Consider the following 19,835-nt stretch of genomic DNA (forward strand, 5'->3'; position numbering starts at 1 on the left):
ATCAAGAAGCATACACTGTTCCGTAGGTAATTGGAATTAAACTGGAGCAGGACATGTTGCTAGAATGCCATACAACCGGCGTACGGACGAAAGGCATTCGGACATTAGGCATAATGGACGAAATGCATAATGCATGATAGGTATAATGGACGGTAGGCATAATGGACGATAGGCATAATTTACAAAACTTCGCTTTTGTATTCATATCATATCATATCATATTTGTATTTCATATCGCACTTGAGTCAATCATCGCTCCTTCACAATACAATTTGAACCGGGCCGCCCATTTAACATAAATTTTTTTTCGCATGATGCTGTTTGACATAGCGTCATTTGTCATAAAAATATTGGCATAAACATAAGGGACCATCTGGAAGAAAAACATTTGGCATGACCTTTTGGCATAATTCCGTAAAAAATATTTTATGTCTTTTCATAGATGATTCAGGGCGAGACAGCAGCAGGATGCGAGTGTTGCCGACAACCCGCCGTCGGAGGTGCCGGCCACTGCGTGGGGTACACGAGCAGGAGTCAATACCTCATCCATACCTAATGAATATCAAATTCAGCTGTCATATTTAAATTTGATATTCATTCGTAATCGCATTTTCACAAAGAATAACCTGTGAATATCTCGATGAGATATGATACCTCAATATGCTATTAATAAGTTATTTTACGTTTTTGTACTATACCAAATGAATTACTGAATCAGCTATGAAGCTATAAAGAATGACTTGTAAATGCCTCATTGAGATATAGTACCTCAACTGATGCCCCGTGTAGCAAAAACAATTGATATTATTTAGATATTGCAATAACAAAACCAGTTATTATTTAAGTGTTTGTCGAACATTTAAGCTATTATTTTAGCTATTTTACCTCTTATGTCAAGCTCATCAATACCAAATTCAGATATGCAGTTATTCACCAAAAAATATCTGGATCAGGTATTCTTCAGTGATTTTCTCCTGCTCGGGTAGTCCTCCCGCAGAAATCAATCCGTCTAGGTTCATTCGCTTTCCTGAGTCTACCGACTTTTCCAAGAACTCTCATAAAACTTGACTGAATCTCGTCGAAAGCTAATTTCTCGAATATTACTGATAAAAAAATTGTTTTTAAGATCAATGTTAAGCTGGTTAAGCTATCATCAAAAAGGTATCCTTTAGCTGAGTCTGAACGTTTGAGCAGGTCGAAGACCACGAATATGTTTTATGACATTCGGTCATTTGTGATTCGGCCATCTGTGTTTCCGTAATTTGTGATTCCATTAGATGCCACTTACTATGCCATTTATTATTTCGTCCATTTGACTTTCGGCCATTCGTGATTCTGCCATTTGTCTTCCGGGCCGTCATAGATAATCCGATTCACCCTACATACATTATGCCTTCAGCACATTATACCTATCGTCCATCATGCCTATCGTCCATTAAGCCCATTATATCTATTGTCCATTATATCTATCGTCCTTTATGTCTAACATAAATCGTTCCTAACGTGCATTATACCTATTGTATTTATGTTTAACGTCCGTACGCCAAATGGTGGAGTACACTGCATCAACCATCTTGCAAAAATGGAGTTCACATCGAATCCGGTTGGAACAAGACGAAGAGAGGCGCGATGTAACTGGAGACTAGTAGCCATGGACCGAGTTAGATGGAAGAATTGGGTTATGCATGTTTTGTTTATGGAACATAAGGCAATTAAGTAAGTAAATAAGGAATCATTAAATAGATACCGCGCTCTATTCCGCACATTCAAACAAACTTGGATTCACCAACTATGGACGATATGAAGAAATCGAATGCTTTCTAAAGCTAAAGAGCTAAAGAAATCGAATGTTTTCTAAAGAGCTAAAGAAAGACAAATTTGCTGGAATAGACAACATAGCCGTTGAACATTTAAAAGTTGGAAGCAAACAGTAGCACTGTGCAACCCATTAGACCTATCATCCTATATACTATGAGTTAACGAAGAATTACCACTTCGACAAAGGTTATTTAACGTATTCAGCTCACAGACACACTATCTGTTTATATTCTTCAAGGCAGCGTCTATTTGAGTCAATGACGCCTACAAGGTGCTCTCCTAGATTTTGTTACGTCGTTTATCTCCAATAGCAAGAGGCGGGCTTTATGGAGACCCGATCAAATTAGAACCAACTTGCCCACGCAACATGGATGGATTATGGATTTCAAGGGAGCATGCGATACAGTCGAACGAAAACTGCTGTGACAGATAATGCACGAGAACGGTTTTCCGGATAAACTAACGCGGCCAATCAAAGCTACCCTGGAGCGAGTGTTATGTTACCTGCGTGTTACGGGTACACTTTCAAGTCTTGGAGACTTGGAAACCACTACTGCTTGGAGGATCGCAAGGATGTCAGACTACTGTGCAGTCAAATTCGAGAACCCCTCCGTCACCAAGACTAGCGGAATAGACATGTTGGGTGACTCGACCAGGTTGAAACCGACCTACGAGTGTCGAGACGCGCAATGAATTGACAACGAATAGCCCAAGATCGAGTACAGTGACGGCAAGTCCTTGCTGAGCCACCCTGACTCTATGCGGCTGGAAGAACAGGAGGAGCGTATAATTAACCCAAGCGGGATAGTAGATTACGCATAGAGTTCCGCAACAAAGCTGATTAAGTAGATTCTTGTCAATCGACAGTTCCACATCGAGCATCAGAAAGGAGCTACGAGAATTAAGCTCATGAACTCTACCAAAACGAAGTATAAGTGGTGAGGAAAAGTTGGTGATAGGATAGTGATCGATGAGATTACTTTGGAAGTAGTCGGCAAACAAACCTTCTATAGATTGTGCGACCAGCTATGACCCATAGTGAGTCACCCAAATTCGTAAAGAACTAGGCATCTTCAAGACGTTGACTTTTCTGCCAACTATGAAGCATGAACATCGAAGGAGGTCGATTGACGATCTATTGGTGCCTTTAGGCATAGGATTTTGTGAACAATCCTGAGCGGCAAGCTGCAAGATGGAGTACGGCGCAGGAGCATAAACCACAGACTGTATCAGACGTATAAATCTTCGGATATAGCCAGGTAAATGGAATACGACAGGCTGCAGTAAGCTGAACATGTAACGAGAATACCAAATTAACAACCAGCAAAGGTTATATTTGTATTTGTATTTAGCCGAATAGACATTCTGGCAGGCATCGCGTTGGATGTGTACTAGGTGGTGAGGATGACGATATAGCAGATGTTCGAGACGATTGGTGTATGACAAATCAAGACCTAGTGATCTAAAAGCAAATGATGGACTTAAAATTGATTTGATAAAATGTCAGCGAGATCATAGCAGCGTTGACAAATCAATGTACACAAATGGCGGCTTTTTTTCGAATGGATATTATTACTGCGATCAGTATTTTTATCCATTGTGTTATTATCCAAATGTTTTTTCTGCATTCCGCGCTCTGTTCTTTTTGCAGTAACACTATAGTGAGCGAACCGCTTATTAATCGTGCTTGTGACGCTGTTTGCATCCTATTTTCACCCTGTTTATGCTTTTACTTCTTTTCAACCCAGATCTGTCTCTAGAGCTAGTTATAACTGAAGACTAGCTATAATTTGCCTATGGACAAGAGGCTTCATTACGCTCCTCGAGCCAGCGCTACTCTTGTATTTTGTCCTAACAAGAGACTTCATTGTTAAATGTAGAAAACAGCCTGAAGGCAGAATGCTTAAGAATCTGAGACTAAACACTTGCTAATGTCACTTAACATCGAATAGCCTGATTCTACTAAGATTCGAGCCCAGGACCACTTGCTTGTTAAAGCAGACTCAGAAGAATATGATTTCTATTTAATCGAAACGGGACTGATCGGAATGTAGAATCGAGGTGATTAATTTTTAGGTGGCATAACCAATAAGTAGATGACGAAAACATTGGAAAATCGGTTACCATCGGATGATTACAACTGTAGAATGTCTCTTCCGATTATAGCTCTCGTCCAGCCAGGAATTAGCTGCCGTTGTCGGTCTTATGAAACATTTCATCATTCATTACGACGCAATCAGATTTCATCCGCAAATTATAGCGCATATTGAGTGGCATTTTACCTCAAGGCTTTTTTCCGCTTTATGAACCGCGTACTAATAACAATGCTGGTCATATCCGAACATCCATTTCGTTCTGAGTGGTAAACGTGAAAACATTGTGCATATGAACAGTCAGTTCAATGATCTAAATAAACCCATGTTATTTTATTGAAAATTTTCGTAACATTTCACGTAAAAGTATTAACCATTCAGAATTTGAAGTGAATTATGCTTAGTGATGTAAGAATGGTGAGTCACCCTATCGTAACTTTGTTGTGCTTCCAATCAATCCTGAAGCAGATTCCGTCCCGTAGGTGAATCCAACCTTCAAACCATTATAAAAAACACTTCACCAAGATTGCCATTAGAGATCAACTTGCAATGGGCATACATACATCAATACGTGTGCACGCTAGCAAGTGCCCACCGAAGTAATTGCAATTGAACTTCGGATCAAACAATCAACTCCGGTAGTGACCGTAAAACGCGCGGCAATTTGTCTCGTCGGCCGCCAAACAATAGCCATACTTACCTACCTACAGCAGCGGCTGAATTGAGGTTGCCGGTTTTTTTTTCTTCATTGCACTTTTTCTGCACTCTTGTCGAACATCAGCTATCCACATTAAAAATGAGTTAATCGGCTCACGAAGGGATGCTGCCGCAAAGTGAATGCCAGCCCCCCGACAAGGTTGCGGAGTTTCAATCGAACTCAATCGATGTTATTAATACTAGCGTTCGTACATTATGTCGTTAATTTAAGCGGCAATCTGGTTGACCGATCGTCTTTGACTAGTGACCAGAATCCAACCGAATTAGGGATATTCCGTATGTGTGTGGCCAACTGTGAGGATGCACCTTATTTATTAGCACCCGCTTAACTGCAGTTTGGTGTTTTGTTCCTCATTCTGCAAGGCAAGAGGTGTGCTAATAACGCGCAAAATTGTGCAAAACTGTGGTGAAGTGTACTTTACCACTCTTCTCCACTTTCGTCTCGGTTTGTGTGAAGTTACAATCTGCTTGCTGTACAACCGGGTACTCTCCACGCATCCACCGACCGCAGACCGGCCGGGACCAGCAGACCTGCTTTAATCGAGGTAACAGCACACACACACATAGGCGAAGCGGGAATAGTGCGGAAAATACTTTCGGTTTTCATTCATGACCCACAACGGGCTGCGGCACGTCGTCGCTGTCACTTTTACTCTGGATTACCTTGACAGCGGTAGTGGACGATGGTTGAGGACGGGCGGGCGGCCGACGACTGTAGGGTAAACTCATTACGACGGGTACCGTTGTCCGTTCTCATCGCGTGAATAGGCAAGCAATGGGGAAGGTGCTGCACTGGGGAATAAACCTACATATTCCAACACAAATGAAATTTACAAGAGCTGAGCAGGGCTCCCGGCTGGCGCGAAGCGCGATGATGGGGAAACTTTAACAACTATTTGTTACCGTTGAAGCTGATTTATAAAATGCACCTTGTGGTTTTAAAGAAATGCACTTGCTCGTAAATTGCATTATTTAGTGGATTTAAATAGAATGAAAAAATGAGTTTGTTAAACAGATCTGACGAGGAAAAATGTATGATTGCAGGCTAGATTTTTTAGCAAATCATAATCAAACATAAACGGTAAATCATTAAAAATCTATGCAAAAGTTTGTATGATTGATGATTGCTCTATTTTTCAAATACTCGAGCATTGCATTAGGCGCCCAACAAAGTTTCATGAATCAAGTTTCTAAGCTTGGTAAATTTGTTTACTTGTTTTTTGAAATTATTTAAGTAACAAAAGTTAGTATCTCCCTTATAGGTGAATTCACAGGGGTGCAGAAAAATGTGCTATATTTTAGTTATAAACACCTCCAAAGACACCAGCCTTGAAAAGTTACGCATTATTTACCCAATTGCTAATGTCCCCTTTTGCGATTCTGGACCACTGTGCAACGGTCGGTCTTTTGTCGCCAAAACCTACTTGGAAACACCCAAGTGAGAAGTCTAGTTCCGTCCGGTTATTACCTAGACAAATCTTGTATTTTGTCTTGACCTTTATAATGAGGTCAGGCATTTCATTAATTTTTTAAAACGGTAGTTTTTTACAATCGACGGAGGGGACGGTTGAAGAAAGTAATGAAACGAAGGTGTTTTATAGTATCTCAGGGGAGACAAAACGTGAAAGCGAAAGAGCGGAGAATAAGGTAAGGTAGGGTCATTGAGGCAACGCTTATTAGGTATGTATACCGTGCCTCTTTACCTAAACTGGAGGACCCGCGTATCGAACCAAGGTATAATGATAGCCAATTATAACAGGAACCCAACTAAGAGTTAGTTAACCAGTAAGCGACGTTTACCAGTGTAGTGCCGCCATAATTACAGCTTTTCTTGTAGATGGTGCAAGCCCATCTTTCCATATTTTGCTCCGGTGGTTATGCCTCCTCCCAGAATCGCGGTTTTGTCTGTAAAAGATAATGCCCCATTCTGGACTAAGTAAGTTTAAAGGTTGAAAGGTACCGAACCGGAATGACAAACGGAATATGGTGACAAAAGCTCGCGCAAGGAAGCTGTACAGTAAATGCCTCACAAAAGGGTTCCGCGTTTTGATGCGTAATGAAACCTACATCAAAACAAATGTCGGAGCAGGAATTCTATGCTACCAGCTCTGAATTTACAGTTTTCGAGAATATAGGGAAGAAGAAGCTATCGAAATTCGCTGTAAAAAATCCTTGTCTGACAAGCGATCTGCGAATATGGCAAAATGAGTAAACCGTTCATCACATTAGGGACCGTCATCGGATAAATCTGCAAGGACGAATGCCTCCAAAAGTGGTTTTTACCTTTCTTGATATCTCTCAAAGACCCGACACTGATTTGGCATCTTGCCACTATGTCCGGCACGTCCTATACTAGTAGGGTAAGGTGGTGCAGAATGCACCGCTTAAGCAAAACATCATTTTGCAGAGCAACGGCGCGTTTGTTCCACGTTTTTCAACTTCTAGAAGACTTTGGGATCTTTTTTACATTTACTACTGGTGAAATTTCCTAACAAAAACCAGTATTTTTAGTTATTTCTGACGATTTTTGGCAAGAGTCAAAATCATTATGTGAGGCAGAACGCCAAAGCCCGTGAACAAAACGCACAAAGTTTGCCCAGCTAGGCGTTAAACGCAACCAAAAAATTTACGTGTTGTATAAACTCCTAAAACTAGGCTGCCGCAATGGCGGAAGCGTTCGTTATAGCGTTTGTTACATACGCTTGTTTGCTGGGATACAATGGGTTCATATCTCAACATAATTGGCAATAAAATTTAATCATCTACTTTTCTCCAACTGATATGTGATGAAATATTGTAAGTTAAACAATGTACAATTAGGTTTAAGGCAAATTCTAAGTCCTATACAATACATAATATTGCTAAATTTTTAATAAATAATCCGAAACAAAAGATGTACTGCAAATTAAAAATATTTTATAACTCTTCGATCCCGCTGTGATGCATTCTACCCTTGTTTTGTATTTTGAAGTTTTTTGCAATATATGTGAAAAATATGTATAGTTAATGCCGTTTTTGTGATGAATCGTCGAGTATGACAGTATATCAATTAGAAAGACTGTATTTATTATGAAATTTGTGAAATTATTATGAACCGACTAGTGGTAAAAGCTTAAGAGAAAACCGTGATTTCTTACATGTGGAATGAGATCGCGGATAATCGCTTGATTTTATTGGATGTTGCTATGTTTGATGCTTTTACATTCTACACAATTATAAATTAGCGTGTTTTACACCAAAATAAAATGCGCATTCATAATTTTACCATTTTACCAATTTTTCGTGTTTTTAAGCAATTAATCGCATGGGCCATTCTACCCCCCCGGTGCGTTCTGGACAGTCTTACCCTACAAAAATATCAATGTTGTTTTTGTATCATCAAGAACAACCCTCTAAACAACAGCCCGAAACTTCGCCTTATCGAGAAATTTGGGCCTATCTGCGGCCAAGCGACAAACAGTTTTTAGATAAAATGTGTATCTTAATATACTGAATAACTTTGTAAAATATTTGAAAGCAATGAAAAAATCGTGTGCAATTGTGCAGAATTGATTTTTAGGTGCTCTTTTTAAACAAGTCATCATATTTGACAACCAGCAAGAAATAGATAATTACTATATTCAGCCAAGTTACCTATTATAATGTGTTCTGCAACTTTATTGAAGGAAAGAAACTTTTTTGGGTGTATTTAAAAAACAAAAGTTTGTATCACCCTATAAGTGGCCCTCTGCAATAAAACCGTTTATGCTTTTCGCTGCTTAATAGCAGCCGCCATAATCTAATGAAGCTTTTCGCTTTGCTTGACAAAGCAATGAAGCATAAGGCTTGCTGCGTAAAAAGTTTATTTATTTACTATTTGATGGGGCTTTCAACCGTTTGTTCGTTCGCCCCAAACACGTAAAAAGTTAAAGCTTTATAACCTTGAAAATATATAGCCGTGAACAGAACATACTGATCAATTTGATTTACAGCGACCATAATAAAATATACTAAAGAATATATAATAAATTTTCAGCAGTTTCCGTAGTTGTGCAGCATATGCGCATTAACTTGTATTCCAGACAAACAGACGAGACACTCGCGTTAATTCCATCGTCCATTCAAAAACCACTTATTTTTCAAAAAAGCATGTTTCGCAACATGACCACACCGCGGCGCTCGAGTGTTGCTTCGAGTTTCCAGTATAAAACCATACAAATGTAAAAAACCTTCAGTATAAAACCCTGCAAATGTAAAAAACCTACAGTACAAAACCCTGCAAATGCAAGCTACTCCATAACATGCATAACAGAGAGCGCTAGTGTGCAAGCAAAAATTAACATGCCATCAAAATTTGGCAATTTTTGAAAACCAGTTGTTCAAACAAAATAAATACATTTGTTCTTTCTTCATAATAGCAGCAATAAAACTGTTTGGTCCGGGTGTTACCATATTAACGGGAAATTAGCAGTCATCAACTTTTCATCGGAGAGCCCAATCTTGGAAGCAGTTTTTGGGCCCAAAAGCGGAGTTTTGTTCGTAAAATTGTAAATATTGCATTCTTCTTGCGAATCTGAACACTTCAATTATATTTTCATGAACAGAATTTTTGTTTCAAACAAAAAAACTGCTTTTGAAATTGGCAGAATCGATGACGACTAATTTCACCTTAATATGTTTTATGGTGCACTAATAGTTTTATTGCGGTTTGACAAGCAACCGCAATAAGATCATCTTTGACTGTTATGCCACATTGAATTACTAAGCCCTACTTGTAGTACTTTTATTAGATATAAATAAATTTTTCACTTGAATCATCTTGGTATTCTGCAATACCATGATAAAACCAGAGGTTTTGATTCATACCGCAATGAAACCTTTATAAAATGTTTCGTATTCGTTTTCGTATTGTTACTTGGGCTGTGCGGCTCTGAGAATCAAAATCGTGCTTACATGTGATAGGCTGATTTGTTCATTTTTGACAATGCCTGATGTTTATGCTTTAAGTCTGGCTACAGTACAGCAGCAGCATGCTTTAAGTCTGGCTACAGTACAGCAGTACAGCAGTACAGTATGGAACAGTATAGAATGGAACTTGAACGACGTAAACAAATCACCTGGACCCTGGAAAATCACCTGGAAAATCCAGAGCGGTCTGGATAAAAGTTGGCGAAAGTGCTAAAAATGCCAAAATCAACAGTGTGTAATGCTCTAAAAGGTTATGTGGAGAACCTAGGGTGTGGAAACCGAGGACCGAGAAGTGTAGAGGAATATATTAAGACGCGTTAAATCCAAACCCTGCATCCTCATCCGGGATGATGCGAAGGTACGACGCCAACTATCAAATCACGCAGAATATCCTCGGTCACGAAGGCTACTGTGCCAGTAAACATCCGGATCGGCACTTGAAGCAGAATTTGGTAGCCAAGAAGCATGCTGGGCATTTCTACGAGCAAGTTTTGACGAAATTCAACAGATGTATTTTGATGGGCGCCGAAACTTACGTAAAAATGGAATTCAAGCAACTTTCCGGCCAAAAATTTGGGGCATGAATTCGTGTCTGCTGATAAATTCGCAAAGAAGAGCATGATCTGGCAAGAAAAATATATCTGTGAGCTGAAGCCTTTCATAATTTCCTCAGCAATGACGTAAAATGTATACTGGGAAAAATACTGGAAGAAACGGATTTGCCATTCACTCGTAAACATAAAGGTAATATTATATTCTGGCCTGATTTAGCAAGCTGTCCCTATTCTAAAGTGATGCTAGAGTGATATGCAACTAATAATGTAATAATGTCCATTTCAAACCCAAACCCTCCAAATTTTCCTGAAATAGTTTGGGCAATTGTCAAGCAACGACTACGACGACGCGGGGGGCCCGTCAACGGTGCTAAAGAAATGCTTTTAAAGTGGCAGAAACATATTGATTCAGTCGCACCGTTAACTGTGCAGATTATGGACGAGTTCTATTAAAAAAAAAGTTCGAAATTTTATCAGAACCAGAGACAAGCAATGATGCAATACTGTGGATCATAAACTTACTTACTTACTTATGTGTCCATGTCCGCCGGTCCGGCAGAACAAAGGGATGAAATTAGAGATCTCCACTGCTGACGGTTACCCGCCATGGCTTTTACCTGTCGCCAGGACAGGTTCTCGTCTACAGCCCGGATGTCGTTGGCTAAGCTCCGTCTCCATGAGCCTCTGGGTCTGCCTCTTCTACGCTGTCCTTGTGGATTCCAGTCGAGTGCTGCTCTGCAAACCTCGTTCGCTCCTTTCCTCAAGGTGTGTCCGATCCACTTCCACCTACGCTCACGAATTTCTGTGGCTATCGGCCGTTGATGACACCGACGATGGAGTTCCTCATTGGATATCCAATTATCAGGCCACCAGGCACGAATAATATATCGCAGGCACCGGTTAATGAATACCTGCAGTTTTTGCGTTGTCTCCGCTGAGACGCACCACGTTTCGCAGGCATACAGCAGTACGGATTTAACGTTTGAATTAAAGATTCGGGTTTTCGTACGTAGAGTGATCTGGTTTGAGCGCCAAATGTTTCGCAGACCTGCAAAGGCACCCCTGGCCTTCCTGATCCGTGTGGCTATATCAGTCTTGGTACCACCATCGGGCGTTGTTTGGCTACCAAGATATTGAAAGACGGCTACCTGCTCAACTTGTTGTCCCGCTACTGTAAAGTTGGTGGAATTGTCAGTGTTCACTACCATAGACTTAGTTTTCGCTACATTGACTGTGAGACCTGCTGCCTGGGAGCTCTCGGAGAGGTCGTCTAACTTGCTCTGCATATCGTTTCGGCGTTGTGCGAGCAAGACAATGTCGTCGGCTAGGTCGAGGTCATTTAGCTGCTCCATCGTTAGAGGATTCCAAGGCAATCCTCGATTTGGTCTACTGTCAATTGCTCCAACTAATATCTCATCCATAACGATGAGAAACAGAAGCGGTGATAAAATGCAGCCCTGTCTCACGCCAGCAGTAACCCTTATGGGGTCGGACAAGACGCCGTCGTGCAAAACCTTGCACGAGAACGCCTCGTACTGAGCCTCGATGAGATGGACTAGCTTATCTGGAACTCCTCTACGCCTAAGTGCGCCCCAGATGTTTTCGTGATTGAGTCGGTCGAACGCCTTTTCGAAGTCAACGAACACCAGCAGAAGAGAGTCCTGGAATTCGTTGATCTGCTCCAATATAATGCGGAGCGTTGTGATATGGTCTACACATGATCGGCCAGCACGGAATCCAGCTTGCTGCCGCCGGAGAGTAGCGTCGATCTTCTCCTGGATCCGGTTGAGGATTACCTTACAGAGTACTTTGAGAGTAATACAGAGCAACGTGATGCCACGCCAGTTACCGCATTCCGTTAGGTCTCCTTTCTTAGGGACTTTGACCAATATGCCCTGCATCCAGTCCACCGGAAAAGTTGCGGTTTCCCAAATATTGCTGAAAAGCTGATGCATCATCTGGGCTGACAAAGATGGGTCAGCTTTGAGCATTTCGGCTGAAATACGATCTATCCCTGGCGCTCTATTGGATTTCATACTCTTGATGGCTGCTACAATTTCATCCAGCGATGGCGCCTCCGAGTTCACGCGATTTATTCGACGAACTGTAGGCGTCGTACGCTGCTGGTTTTGTTGGTCTCTGACATTTGAAACTCGGAAGAGTTGTTCAAAATGTTCAGTCCATCGCTTAAGCTGTTCTGTACGGTCAGTCAATAGCTGACCAGCTCTGTCCTTTAGCGGCATCTTTGTATTCATCCTGGCACCACTAAGGCGGCGAGAAATATCGTACAACAAACGGATATCACCATTGGCGGCGGCGGTTTCTCCTTGTTCGGCTAGGGAGTTAGTCCAGGCTCTCTTGTCCCGCCTACAAGCACGTTTAACAGCCCTCTCCAGTTCGGCGTATCGTCGACGGACAGCTGTCTTAGCCGATCTAGCGCTCGTTCAATGCCGGATTTCGCCTCTCCGCTCGTCGATCTTCCTCTCCAAGTTTCATCCGAAATCCACTCCCTCGGCCCGCTGCGCGCTTTGCCGAGGGTTTCATCACTGGTCGTGATGAAGGCATTCTTGATGCCGGTCCATTGCTCTTCGACGGTTCCACCAGATGGCAAATCCGAGGCTCGAGATTCAAGTTGTTCAACAAAGGCCCTTTTCACCTCAGAATTCTCCAATCGGCGGACGTCGTAGCGGCACCCAACTTTCTCCTCCCGTCGTTGGACACGTGCGACGTGCAGACGTATCTCAGCGATAACAAGATGATGGTCGGATGCAATGTCAGCGCTGCGTTTGTTGCGTACATCAAGAAGGCTCCTTCTCCATTTCCGGCTGATGCAGATGTGGTCAATTTGGTTTTCTGTTCGGCCGTCGCGGGAAACCCACGTGACTTTATGTACTGGTCTATGGGGGAAGAGCGATCCACCAATGACCATGTCGTTATTACCACAGAATTCTGTAAACAGCTCCCCGTTTTCGCTCATCTCTCCTAGGCCATGGCGTCCCATGACGCGTTCAAGGTCCGCGTTGTTTGAGCCAATCTTCGCGTTGAAGTCGCCCATGTGAATTTGGATGTCCCCCTTCGGGATTTTCTCAACCACGCTGTTCAGCTGGCTGTAAAAGCTCTCTTTCTCCTGCAGGTCGGCAGCATCTGTTGGCGCATAGCACTGGATTGCCGTAAGGTTCCTAACCCGTGTTCTAAATCTGGCAACGATTATTCGCTCATTTATTGGTTCCCACTTCATCAGGGCCGCACGTGCCCCTGGGCTCAAAAGGAATCCAACTCCTCTTTCTCGAGTAGCATTTTCACCTCGTATGCCAGAGTAGAGCAAGACTTGCCCGGATGATGTCCTGTGTTCGCCAGTACCCGGCCAGCGGACCTCGCTCAGCCCCAGGATTTCAAGTTTCAGGCGGCTAGCTTCCCTTGCAAGTTGAGCCAGCTTGCCCTGCTGGGCAAGGGTCAGTATATTCCATGTTCCGATTCGTGTCCGTGTTTTCATGCTAAAGGTCGTTGCCAATAATCCGGAGAGATTTCTTCTTTCATTTTCATTAACTTTTTGTGTGTTCTGGTACAGTAGGCTGTTAACCTAAGGTCCTTATCCCGCTGATGGGGCTGCCATCTTAATGTGGGCGGGAGCCACTGTGCCCCCTTTCCTGTTAGCATACGACAACCGAAGTTGCGTACCCCAGCCGGCACCTCGTGGAGGTAGGAATAGGAGTTAATGAACAAAGGTTATGGAATGCACATGTTCACCCTTTGCCAGCCTGTGGATCATAAAGCTGAATAAAAATACTGCAATCCAGTCATTTATCAGTTTTTTTGCGACACTCCAGTCCCACATTACAGGTTGTTCTGTGCGTTCAGATCAACTTTCAACCCGGTTTTCTTTCAATATCATCATCCGAGGATACTTGCAATACCGGGGTTACTTGCAGCACGTCTGCGCATTATGCTTTTGGCAGCTCCTGTACACAATTAGTGCATCATATAAGCCAACAAATAGTAACTTTGAGCTTTGTTTATATTTTGAACTTGGAGAAGAGACGATGAATTCGTGTTGTTACTTCCAATATAGCGCGGCTTGCAGCACTTGTAAAATAGATAATTATCGTAATAGACAGTATGAACAATGTAAGTTAACGGTAACTAAGCGGTACACTTCGAAAGTTATACCAAGTCAAAGTTCAAAAGTGTTGCAAGTATCCCCGGATGACGGTAATGACTCGACAAATTTTTATGATATTCTCAGTATCTATCAATGCATAGATACATTTCTAAGGTGCAACCCATATAGTAAACAAAAACATAGTTCCACATTCAAACAAAAAATGGAGCTGAATGAATAATTCGCTTGCCAAAAACTGCAACTGGTGCTATCTGGTTTGTTTCCAGTTTAGCAAGTCATGCTCGCTGATGATACAGATTTTTTCCTCTTCGAATCACATGATCAAATATTACGCTAAGCGAGCTTAATCAACTGTTGGTAATCGGTACCGAAGGACAATGAATGAGCAGGGATTTCCCAATGAAATGATTATGTTCCTTGTTTGTTCATTTTCAATCATGACGCATTTCATGAGGAGATGATACTTCATAAATAAGGAATTGGCATTCTGTTGTTTCGAAAACAAACCCCGAAACTAGGTTTATCGTGATATGAAACTTGAAGCTTTCAATAGAAGAAGCAGCGATTTTGTTAAGGGCAGGCATGTATATCTTGCAACATTTTTCAATTTAAACTTTAGTTTGACTGAACGAAAATCCGACAAATTCGAGCAACCGGACCACCCGCTTATAAAAATAAAAGTTGTTATATAAACGTGTCAATTTACGTAAAATTATGTAAATAACAAGTATCTGCAGCCTTCTGACAATATTTTAAAAGAAACAATCCGAAACTGTAACTCGTAACTGTAAATCTGGGATGATCAATTGAGGCTTGAAAAACTTATTGGATATTGGTGGTAACAACACGCAAATGTTTCGAAGTTGTTCCTGAATAAGCAACTCAACTGAATGCTCCAAGCTTAACTAGCAATTCCATATTGTACTAACCTGACTGAGGATGTGTGTGACTTCGTCGTGTTTAAGGCGGGCCAGCAGCATTGAGGCAATGGCTAGAACATAATCACCGGCTTGCGTCACCTGAGCAGGAGAAAAAGGAAGAAAAAAAAACAAAACAGATAAGCAACGGGAAGTTTCAGCATAAAATATCAAACAAATTAGAAAGCGGAATGCTCCACTAAACGATGCCGCGATGTTCGTCGCAAAAATTGCTTGACTCATTAATATCCACTTCATGCTGTAACCAGCAATTATCACACCAAATCTGATTGATCGCGTGCCTCCCCCGGGGACATCGTTTCGCTGCGTACCTTAATTAATTAAACCATATAACCTCCTTTAAACCGCTGCTACAAGTGGGATCCCCGGACACGCGGGTGTGTTCAGCATATATTACGGCCGATCCTTTTCCGTTCATCTTTATTGTCCAGTAGAAAGACTCTACTGTTTTTCGGACCGGAAAATCGACCCTCAACCAGCGCCCAATCCGTGATGCGTATTTTATTTTAATTACTAACAATTACCGTGCACGGTCACTATAATCGGTATGTAAATACGACACCTCTACTGTGTGTAGGGAAGTGCGGTAGAATACGAGGGGCCAACAAGCGGTTTCGTACGCATGCAAAATCCATGCGATGGTCGCAACCGGCTATGCAACGTGCCGCACGGATGTCTATGGTTAGCAAGAAGAAAGCGACTTTATTACTCCATTCATATTTGAGCGTCCGATGGACGAGCAGTGAATGGCAAAGTCGAAGGGGGGAATGTTGTAATTGCGTTAGGTTTTTAATGCATCCAGTTCCTAGGCAGCATTCTTCGGCATATATTTGGCGGAGCTTTGATACGCATGTGCGAATAGACCGGGAGTTTTTTGCAACCGCTCAACGGTAACTTTCGTGGCAAGGACAAAAACAATGGCTAAAACTGCACGTGTCTAGTTTTTTTTACTTCACTGGAGCCGGTTTTCGATAACAGGCAAGCTCGCAAGCTTCCTCATGACAAATGCACAGAGTCGGCCATACCAAGACAACTGGTTTGAAGTAGTTTTGATTGCTCAGTTGAGGTTTATGCAATTTATTGTCTTCGAAGTATTGACCATAAGTTAGATACGAATAGTTATAAAACGATGAGAAGATATAAATACATTTTGTTTGCACGCTGGAGCGAAGAAGATGGTTATCTCAAATACATTATGAAAATACAATCGTATGCAACACACGCTGCCGTCAAACATGTGTCGCAGTAGCTGGCATAAAGATAAAAACTACTGCAAAATCGTGACTGTGATTAACCTTTACCTTGCAAAGAGTTACAAAAACATAAAAGTAACCCAGGTCTGGTTGCAGCAGATTACCGACACTCGTAGACCCTTGACCACAGCGGAAGGTTGCAGTTTATGTTTGATTACTTCCAACTTGCTTTAATGGGTTTGCTGTATTCAACGATCTGTCCAGTTACTTATTACTATATATATATTACTATAACCAATTTGTTCTGCAATAAAACTCATCTACGCCATTAGGTCATGATCGGATCACGTATTATAAAGTCCCCTTGCACTTCCTTTGTTTCATTCTACGGTAGCAGTGCGCAGTTATAATTACAACGCTTTAAGATCGGCACGTTTTTCGCAATTTATCAGAAAATTGTTACCGTGCAAACAACTATTTCCTAGAACGTATCAAACTAACTAACTAACGTTGCGCAACTTTGTGGTTCATGTGAACAATTTTATAAAATCGATTTACCAAAAGCTATCATTTACAAAATGTAGTGGACTAGCGCTTAAAGGGATTAAATAAAGTTTATATGCTTCATTCTACGCAAAGTGACTTCGCAATAGATAACCAACCGTTTCAGATATGAACGAAAATTAAAAAAGTAAAAATCATTCGTGCCTATTGGATCTCCTATCTATCGACCACTTTCAAGCCCGGTTTATGCTATAAACTCTTACTTTCATATACTTAATCTCCGAAAATATTAGGATTAGAAAAGAACTCTTTTTTGAATGTTTGAGGAAAATTAACCAAGGAATCGGAAAATCACTATTTCTTAGCGTCGATACAGTTTTCTCCCAATAAGTAAAATGTTATCAAAAAAAAAATCCAACCCCATCCTATTCCCCAAACTGTTTTGTCTTGATCAACCAGAAGACATTTTGCACCGTCCCCGAAATACAGCCTTTTGAAGCAAACAACTTTCGATATCTCATGAAAAATCAAAAACAAATTACATCTTCTTGAAACACGAAATTACCATGCAAGGCAAAAGACACTTTGCGCTATAAAAAAAAAAAACAAAAAGTACGGTGAACCCCCGCTAATTTGAACGATTTCTCATGCAAACTAACGGGGTTAGTTTTGATTTTGAACAACTAGCAACTCTAAATATGTTGCAACTTGTAGGAACAGGTCACCCTGCTCTTTGTTATTGTTTCAGTGATTTGATTTAGTAGGCAGTTACCGGCAGCGAATATTTCATTCTCCAATCGAATTTCTATCAGAATCGTTGGGATGTTCCGTTTTCCCAAAAGATTTCAAACAAAAACAGATCAAATACACCCGATCAGTACAAACAAATCATGTTTATGTACATTGTCTTCATAAGCAAATGATGTCATGTTGATTAGGCCAGTTAAACCATTTGAATCGTTTGTTTGAGAAACCCCACAAGTCCACTCGACACTATTGTTGGAAAACAACAAAAAACTGGTTTTCTCAATATTTTGAACCAATCCTTATATTTTGTGGTATGAGGTTCTATGATAATATCTAAAATACATTATGTAGACTTATCTTTTGATCAAAATAATAATTCTAGCTGAAATTACAAGGCTTTAAAGTTGATGGATATTTGGGGTTTCTCAAACAAACGAGAAATTGACGGTGCACTTAAGTAGTTTTAGGCCGTTTCTATTCAAACTTGTAATCTTTTCATGCTCATAGTATGTAATTTGCTACTATATATCACTGAGGATGTTAAAAAAGTACTTACCGCTAAGAAGAAGAAGAGGGGACAGGCGCTATATATTATTTATTAAAAATTTTGAAGTAAAATAATACCAGTTTTAGAAAAAGTTTTGTTCTTTTTTAATCGAAATTTTTATCATGGTTTGCATTTACCTATTAAAAAATAAAAGGTAAATGGAATAACGGCGGTTTTTGAATTGCACAAATGGACCAGAGTAACACGAATTCACGTCGAATTCACCTTGATACTTTGCCAGTAGTAATTAAAGATGTTATAACCAGAAAATAAATATTTTCTGAAGAAGATCTTGGATAACAACCGTACTATGATAATGGAACAGAATCTGAGAATAAGGGTCTGTTCTCAAATTACGTTATACCAAAAGGAAATGGAGATACGTGAACAGCACCTTAAATACTTCGAACGGATAAACTATTGATTTTACAGTTACTCGGAATTACTCACATTAGGAAAAGCAACGAGTTAACAAAAAAGATAAATAGAAGATTAAACCTTTTATTTATATATTGTGCTATTATTAACATTGTATAGTAAATGGTGGGTTACTGCTTTTGTGAGAAACGCATGGATAGTTTAGTCTGTCGATTTCTGGAACGAGATTGCTTCAGTTTTCACTGTATCTAGATTACAGGTTCGGTTTATTTACGTTTATCTTGTTGACTAACTGATCCAAGCTTATCTGCATTTGCAATCAGCTTGAACTTTTTCAGCTAAAACATCCTTTTCTTTTCAATTTTATACGCCGTTCTTTTACTTTAATAGCTTCCGCCTTGTATTCTGTAGTCCGCCGAACACTATGTTTCTTCTTTTTGACTGTGTCCAACTCGTAATTTTTCGATTCCGAAGACATTTTTATACTATTGAATTGTTTTTCGAATGCTGCTTACAACGCTGCACGTAAATATTGAATGATAATTTTGTACCGATCGCAGCGCCGCTCTAGGTGATTATCGGAAACATGGATATTTGGGGTTTCTCAAACAAACGGATATTTGCAACCCCAATTAAAAGGGGTTCGTGGAACTAACTTTTTCTGGAATTTTGAGGGAAGGTGTGGATCTCCTCAAGGATTCGAAAACTGTTAAAAAGTCAATTTTCTTAAAAATGGCGTTTGTGGGGTTTCTCAAACAAACGATTCATTTTTAATTTGCAAACTCGCCGGGTACAAATTTAAAAAAGGTTCAGAAAACGGTAAAACGAACAGGGATTCACGGTATAAAATGAAGTTTTGCTTAACTGAATAGTAGTAATTGGTGAACGATTAGCTAATGCATAGCATTGCTTTCCACAGTGGTTCCTAACATCTTATCCAGCGACATTCTCATGGTACCAACCGGAATACGAGTAACTTCGGCTCTCGTGCGAATACTGAGTGTAGTAACGAGAAATAGCCTTCCCAACCAGCCATTCAAGTTTCATAACGTTCCTCTAGTGCAACGGTGCCCAACCTTTTTTGGTCCGCGAACCCCCTGACGGAATTTCCTATACTATTCCGCAGCGAATTAAATTTTTGGCGAACCCCCATTTGGGAAACGCTGCTCTAGAGGATTTCACGCCAATTTCATAAAACCACTAATGAAACTATGTACTCCACTGGAACCTTTTCATGAGCTCTATAAAACTTCCTTCCGACCAAGAGACTCGCTATTAA

At 40.8% G+C, this 19,835-nt stretch overlaps 1 protein-coding gene across 3 annotated transcripts in view; it reads right to left on the reverse strand.

Annotated features, from left to right (window-relative positions):
• Nucleotides 1-19,835, reverse strand: part of LOC128733189 (all trans-polyprenyl-diphosphate synthase PDSS1) — a 206,348-nt gene that overhangs the window by 21,989 nt on the left and 164,524 nt on the right. For all 3 annotated transcript variants that reach the window (XM_053826864.1, XM_053826865.1, XM_053826863.1), the window contains exon 6: nt 15,179-15,268. In XM_053826864.1, coding sequence (XP_053682839.1) covers nt 15,179-15,268 — 90 coding nt within the window. The remainder of the gene's footprint in view (nt 1-15,178; nt 15,269-19,835) is intronic.

The sequence above is a fragment of the Sabethes cyaneus genome, chromosome 1, assembly GCF_943734655.1.
Source record: "Sabethes cyaneus chromosome 1, idSabCyanKW18_F2, whole genome shotgun sequence".
NCBI lineage: Eukaryota > Metazoa > Arthropoda > Insecta > Diptera > Culicidae > Sabethes > Sabethes cyaneus.